We start from the raw sequence: 7184 nt of genomic DNA on the forward strand, positions 1-7184 counted from the left end.
GTGAAATAAGAGATTTAAGTAATTTTTTTAAAAAGTAGGGAAAAATAAATAATAAGGAAATTAAAGTTGTGTATTTAAGTTATTTTAATAAAAGTCTTGTAAATTGCTCAAAGTTTTTGCTATTGCTAAACTGCTATGCCTTGTTCAGCTCTCTCCCCTAGCCAGCAACACCTGGTTTTCTCTGTTACGCCTCTACTGTCCATTTCTCTAAACAAAAATGGAACCCAGATTCACTTTGCTCACAAACAAACTTGCACTCCTCTATTTCTTGATACTATTAATCCAGATGTTGTTCAAGCTTCAAAAAATGGTGGGTTTCAAACCATATCTGATTTCAATCATCAACTTACATCTTTAGTTTTAGAAGATGAGTTTGAGCTAGCTTTGAAACTGACCTCATCTTCATCATTTTATGCATTGACACCCAATGAATACACATACTCAATTTGGGTCAATTTGTACTGCAAAAAAGATGACCCTGAAACAGCCAAATCCATTTTAGGTCACATGTTGGAACATGGGTTTCAACCAAAAGTTGAAACTTTTACAACTCTCATCAATTCATTCTGCAAAGCTGGAAAATTACAACATGCCCATCAGGTTTTTGATGTTATGGGTCAAATTGGATGTGAACCCACAATTTATACTTACAATTGCTTGCTTAAAGGTCTTTGTTTTCTTGGTAGAGTAGAGGAAGCCTATGACTTGCTTATGAATATCAAGAAATCTAAGATAAAACCTGATCTGTATACTTATACTGCTGTTATGGATGGTTTCTGTAAGGTGGGTAGGTCCAATGAGGCATTGGAATTGCTTGAAGAAGCTATGGAAATGGGGTTGACCCCTAATGTAGTTACTTACAATACTCTGTTTAATGGGTATTTTAAAGAAGGCAGACCTTTAGATGGGATTGGTTTGTTGAGGAAAATGAAAGAGGAAAAATGTATGCCTGATCATATCACTTACAGCACATTGTTACATGGGTTGTTGAAATGGGGGAAAATTGAAGCTGCTTTATCGATTTACAAGGAGATGTTGAAACTTGAATTTGGGGTTGATGAGAGGATGATGAATACCTTGTTGAGAGGGTTATGCAGGCTATCTAGGAAACAGAAAGAACTCTTACAAGATGCATATCAAGTGTTTGTAAAAATGCGGAGCCGAAAACTGGTTGTAGACCCTGTTGGTTATGAGCTGGTTATTGAAGCTTTTTGTAGTGGTAACAAGCTGGATAAAGCACTGGAGAATTTGTATGAGATTGTTAGAATTGGGTTTTCTCCCAAGGCATTCACCTTCTCTAATCTCATTCGTGTACTTTGTTTGGAGGGAGAAGTTGAGAAGGCGTTGTTAGTTTTTGTTCTTATGATGAAAGATGGAAAGTCTCCTACTAAAGTTCCATTTAACTTGTTGATCAATGAGCTGAATCAAAAAGGAATGATATTGAATGCTTGTTACTTGTATGGTTTAGCACTGAAATGTGGGGTGGCGACAAGAAATAAACCGAGGTATATTCGCCTGGGGATGAGATTTCGAATTGAGGATTCATATAATCAACTCGAACTTGTTTGAATTAATTCTTAGTTTATTTTGATGGCAAGCTTTGTTGTAAAGAGGTTTTTAGTATATTTACTGTAGTATAGGAAAATTGCTGCAATTACCGTCTCATCTGCTGAAATTGAAAATTGAGATGTATAGCTTCCTCACCTTGTTAATGGTCCTGTTTTTCCAAGTTTTAGAAACTTAATGATACAAGGACTCTTGAACATTCACCACAGTACCAGCTTACAAATAAAAGATAGCTCGGTGCACTAAGTTTTCGTTATGGGTCTATTGTACGCGACACCACCCTGCATTTCTACGAGAGACTATTTCCACAAATTGAACTCAGGGCAACAACTTTACCAATTCCACTAATACTCCCCTTCAAAAGATACAGCAGTAGCATGCTTGCACCAGTCTAACTGCTGTCAAGCTGAAAACATCTCTTTTCATGCCTATCGCAAAATTCTTGTTAAATACTCTTTGAGATACCTTATTATCCAAATTACCTTCTTTTACAGCACTGAAACAACAATTGCTCTTTAAGATACCCTTCTTGTGCAAATTACGTTCTTTTACAGCACCTAACCTGGATTTTCCAATCATCTTCTCTTTCATTTTCCTTTTTCTATTTCTTTTCCAGGCAGCGGCGGTTGTATGCAAACAAGAAAAACGATAAAAAGCAACATTAATATCTCCCTCAGGATCTCGATTAGGGAACACTACTTAAACCAAATGGATACCATATTTACAAAATGGCGTTCCCCACATCTTCTCCCATGAGGAAAGGGAAGGTGGAAAACCATGTGCTTATCTTCTATATCTTTTCATGTAATCACTTGTCAAAAGGGAAGGGCCCAAAAAAGAAAAAAAGCAATTTGAAGAAAAAAATGCTCTACAATCGATCAAAATCCTTCGACACTAGACCTCCGAACAGATGAAGATGATGGCCTTCGGTTTTCCAATCGATCAAAGTCCTCCATAGAGAGGATGGAGGAACATGAAGGTAGAGACAGCAGTGGAGCAGCTGTCCTTGTCGGAGAAATAGATAAAGGGTGGGTTGGTGGTGAAGGGGAGAAGCTCAATCTTGATGTTGGGGTAATGATTCCATTTAGGCTCGGAGACTTTGACATGTGTTTTACACCAACTGCCCTTGGCTCTTGAAGAGGAAACCTAGAAGGGTACTTCATCACTTGTACAGCCTTGAGTTGCTCCACTACAGTTCTCATGGTGGGCCTTTCAGATGGATCCTTTTGCAGACATCTTTGAGCAATATCAGCCACTGTTCTTGCTGCTTTGGCAGGGAACCGACCTTTTAACTGAGGGTCCATGATTAGCGATAATCTACCGTCATCAGCTAGGAAAGGCCTGCTCCACTTCACTAAATTCCTCTCTTCCTTTGGATGCCGACTGTCAAAATTCTTCCGGCCAGTCAGCAGCTCAAGAAGAACAATCCCAAAACTCCAAACATTGCTCTTCGGAGTTACCAATCCTCGCTCCAGAGTCTCCTCAGAGAGATTTGCCAGGGCCTGAAAAACTCAATATTATTAACAAGAAAGTTCTAGGATCTTTGAAGAGGTCACAGAGTGTGAACAACTTCAAGCAGAACACATGCTAAAATGCCAATTAGACCTAGCGAGTGGCACAAATACCTCTTTTTCTTTTAAAATTCACAAAGATGAAATATACATCGAGCAAATACTAGGTAGGAGTTTGGACAATATTTGGTTGAAGTTGAAAAAAGAAAGAAGTAATTGAAGTTTACATTGAAAAAATAAATAAAATTTGGAAGTCAAAGTCATGTTTAATCATGACTTCCAGTTGAATTTGGAAGTTGAAGTCATGTTTTGTCAGTGAACTATTATTTCACTTGAAATACTCCTCAAACAAGTTTTTCGATATCAAATTCTCTATTTCAAGTTGGAGATAATATAATGGACAAAATAGTAAAAACACAAACTTTGGTTTATTTCAGGTTCAAGTTGAACTAGTGAAACAATTTTTATGGCCAAATGGGACACAAACCATGGCTATATGCAGCTATTAAGAGCCACATCCAATAAACATGAGCCTCAACTATTACACAGAACCTGCATAGTTGCAAAGATCCTATTCATATACACTACCAATTAGTGGTGTAGTATACAGGATATGCTGATATCACACTGGTCACTATGCCCAGGCAACTACTAGGCAACCCCAATTGTTAGTGGAATTTTTAAGACCAGGGTGTATAACAGAGAGAGAGAGATGCGTGTTCAGTAACTGTTAACATAGGAGAACTTACAGCTGAACTGCATGATATGTCTGTCTCTTGTATATGAGTAATGCATCCATATCCCGAGAGCTTTGCACTGCAATCCTTATCAATTTGTATATTTGCAGTGGAAAATTCATGGAACATTGCCTGTCACAGGAAATAAAAAACTTAGCAATATATAGGCCTACCCCTATATAAAAAAATGGAGATTCATCAATAAAGAGACACAAAGGTAACATGGAGTAATACAAGGTTGCAGAGAGAAAATGAAGGCAACCATGATTAGACTACAGGTTTAGGAAGCAGCATTGCCACCTGAAAAGGTCCTTCCTCATGCAGGAATGTGAGACCTTGAGCAGCACATAAAGCAATTTTCGTTCGAGCATTCCAGTCTATCGGGGGACCATCTGACCTCCCAAACAAAAGCCGGTCTAAGCTTCCATGAAAAAGCCTTTCATAAACCAACATTCTGTGCTCGGAACCTTCCCGTGCATGGAAACCAATCAGTTTACAAAGTGATGGATGTTGCAAAGAAGCTAGTGTGTTCACCTCAGTCACAAATTCCTTCAACCCCTGAAAAGCCAAAAGATAGTGACTCTTACAAAACTCATAAAGAATTGTAGAAGCAAGTAACCTGCCAAATTGTATCCTAAATTTAAACCAAGAAATTCAGACCATTTTTTCCCTGACATGATCTACAAATGAAAATTTTTAATACAGTGTGACGCAGGAGTTGCATCCCAGAAATTCAACCTCTGGATAGCAACCTTGCTTCTCTAAAATTACATATGTGAGATGATGAAGAAACAAAACCACTAATCTAGCCAAAGTATGAGCCTTCCTAATATTAGATATCACATGGCAATCAGAAAAAAGATGCCGACCCCCTCCTCACCCAATCAAAAGGAAAAAAGAGAGGGGGGCCAAAAAATGATAAGTACGTACGCAAGATAATTCAAAGTCAATAAATCATACCTGCGAAGAAGGATGAAGCCGGGTTACAGTGGCTTCAAGCTTCTTTGTACCAGTTGCATCATCTCCAAAAGAAGCTCTGTAAATAACAGAAGAGAGACCTTCTGACATACACCGTTCAGGAGAGAAGCGGTGGCAGGCAGCAGCAAGTTCTTCAAATGAGAAGTTCCTGAGTGCTCCAGTAGAAGGCAATGTTGAAGGCAGTGTAGGAGGCAGTGGCAGGGGTCCAGAGGCATTTAAAGGACTGCTGGCATTGCCAACTTTAAAGCTTCCCATAGTCTTGAGAGTGGCAGCGGCACTCTGTGGAGATGGAAGAGGAAGAGGCTGAGGACTTGGTGATTGGTACTCCTTGATAGAACCAATACGACTCTTGAACTCATCATGTTCCTCACATTCATTTGATGCTAGCGCATCTTGTTCTGCTGCGTCCAGGCTAGATGGGGCAGAGAGTGCCCGCGCCCTACTGCTTGTAACTCTATTACTCGACTGTACAGGTTTTACTCTAGTTCTAAAACTTGGAGGTGCCGACTGCAACGACCGTGTCTGCACTTGAGGCTCGGGCAATGCAGTAGGAGAATGTTCCTGAGGATTCACACGTTTGATGTGAATACTCTGTTCAGACTTCTTCTTCTTACTTTTTAAAACTGTGAAACAACCCATCTTTGTTGTTTATACAGTCCTGCCAAATCAGTAGCATAAACAAACTTACAATTCAATCGCAAAATAGGACCACACAACTCAATTTCAATTTAACCTTCATGTTTTACAAATTACAAATCTAGAGAATTACATAATTCCAATATAAACATAACTTCCTAGGTTCCAAACACATGAGGCAAAAAATCAACAAGCGAACAAACGGATATACTAAATAAATAAAATTATCTAAATTCCAACAAAACAAAAGGTGATACGCAATCAATTACAACATACTGGCATTAAACATATAAGCTGTGAATTTTCAAAACAATAAAAGAAAAGGCCAAAATTGTTCTTCTGAATTTGACATTCAAATTGAATAGGATGATCCAGTAGAAATTGTGTTTTTTTTCTTGGAAAAGCAGAAATAATAATAAACTTATCTAAACAGCAAACACAAAGATCTTTGGCAACAACAAGAATGATTCATAATAACAAACTAAATTATCAATTCATAGAAAACGAACCTTGAAAAATTGCGTGCTTCAGCAAATTGTATTGATTGATGTTTGAAGTATTGTAAGGTTTAACGTTTCGATGAGCTAAGAAACCCTAAAGAGAGAGGAGAGTCAAATGAGAAACGGCAGATTGATTTTTTTGAGAGAGAAAAGGTTGATAGAAATGGAGTAGAAAGAAGCAGTAGTCAAACACTCAAACCCCCATGAGTAAATTTCTCAATTAAGAAACATGCCACTTTATTCTTATCTCATCATAAAGACTCTTTTGCCCCTATTAACTATTTTTTCCATAAAAATAAACTAGCCAATATTTCAATTTAAATCATTAATGCTCTTTTCCTTTTTTATTAATGGAAAATTCACCCCACCTAATACTCTCTCTGTCCCTAATTACATGTCTATTTTTTTTTTTATAGTTATCCCTAATTACTTGTCCATTTTGACAAATCAAGAAATGTCAAAATAATTTTACCTATTATATCCTCAATTAATTACTTTGAAAAATGTATAATTTCTTGAAAATCTTATATTTTTAATTCATTCACTTCATAATTAGTAGGGGTGAAATAGTAAACTCACTATGTCAATAATTGTTTTTTTAATATGTGTGTCAATTCAAAAATGGACAAATAATTAGGAACAGATGGAGTATTAATTATGTTCCCTCATAAAAACGTTTCATTTTCCATTCAATCCTATTTTGAGCTAGACTATACCAAAAGTAGTTTATTTTTTTTACTCATTTCCGTAAAAGTTGGGTAAAATTTGCATTTGTTATATCATTTTTGAATTTTACTTATAAAATATTATATATATTATTATTGTTGTTGTTTTTTTTTTCATTTTTGTTCTTTTTTTATTTATTGAAAATCCATACACTTTTTAAATTTAAATTTGTGATTTACAATAAAACATAGTTTAAATAATGTTGATTGTTGCCTCATTTCATCTTTGATATTTTTTATTAAATTTTGTTGTGGATAATCTTGTATTAAGTAAATTTAATATCACAATAAAAATATAGCCAAATATTGACTTATTCGCTCAATAACATGTCACTAGTACAATTTAAATAAGATAACTAACTATGATCATGACTCTAATAATTTAAAATGATTTATTAGTCAATAAACCTTGATAATTTTAGCTTACTTGTATCACTAAAATTGATTGGAAGGATAAGTAGGCGTTATACTATAAATTTTAAATATTTTTATTTTATTTTGAACTTATGAAGTTGAAGTTTAAAATAGAAT

The 7184-nt window shown here is 36.0% G+C and overlaps 2 protein-coding genes across 2 annotated transcripts; one reads left to right on the plus strand and one right to left on the minus strand.

Moving 5' to 3' along the window:
* Positions 1–135: 135 nt before the first annotated feature.
* On the plus strand, positions 136–1569 carry LOC125821196 (pentatricopeptide repeat-containing protein At5g41170, mitochondrial-like). The gene has a single exon (XM_049500612.1). The coding sequence runs from the start codon at positions 136–138 to the stop codon at positions 1567–1569; it is 1434 nt and encodes a 477-aa protein (XP_049356569.1).
* A 683-nt stretch (positions 1570–2252) lies between these two features.
* LOC125821205 (probable serine/threonine-protein kinase PBL11) lies at positions 2253–6137 on the minus strand. The gene is made up of 5 exons (XM_049500625.1): positions 5938–6137; positions 4775–5450; positions 4115–4372; positions 3827–3946; positions 2253–3068 (listed from the first exon to the last, which is right to left on the minus strand). Exons 2-5 carry the CDS (start codon positions 5429–5431, stop codon positions 2445–2447), a joined length of 1659 nt encoding a protein of 552 aa, XP_049356582.1. The 5' UTR covers positions 5432–5450; positions 5938–6137; the 3' UTR covers positions 2253–2444.
* Positions 6138–7184: the final 1047 nt, after the last annotated feature.

The sequence above is a fragment of the Solanum verrucosum genome, unplaced genomic scaffold (assembly GCF_900185275.1).
Source record: "Solanum verrucosum unplaced genomic scaffold, falcon-dt-bn FXZP01000311.1, whole genome shotgun sequence".
NCBI lineage: Eukaryota > Viridiplantae > Streptophyta > Magnoliopsida > Solanales > Solanaceae > Solanum > Solanum verrucosum.

Excerpts from the sequence above, each read along its gene's own strand:
- LOC125821205 (XM_049500625.1), bottom strand. The coding sequence starts at position 5,431 with ATGGGTTGTTTCACAGTTTTAAAAAGTAAGAAGAAGAAGTCTGAACAG. Across the intron at positions 3,947-4,114 it reads ATGAGGAAGGACCTTTTCAG|GCAATGTTCCATGAATTTTC; the intron begins GTGGCAATGCTG and ends TTCCTGTGACAG. Across the intron at positions 3,069-3,826 it reads ACATATCATGCAGTTCAGCT|GCCCTGGCAAATCTCTCTGA; the intron begins GTAAGTTCTCCT and ends TGAGTTTTTCAG.
- LOC125821196 (XM_049500612.1), top strand. The coding sequence starts at position 136 with ATGCCTTGTTCAGCTCTCTCCCCTAGCCAGCAACACCTGGTTTTCTCT.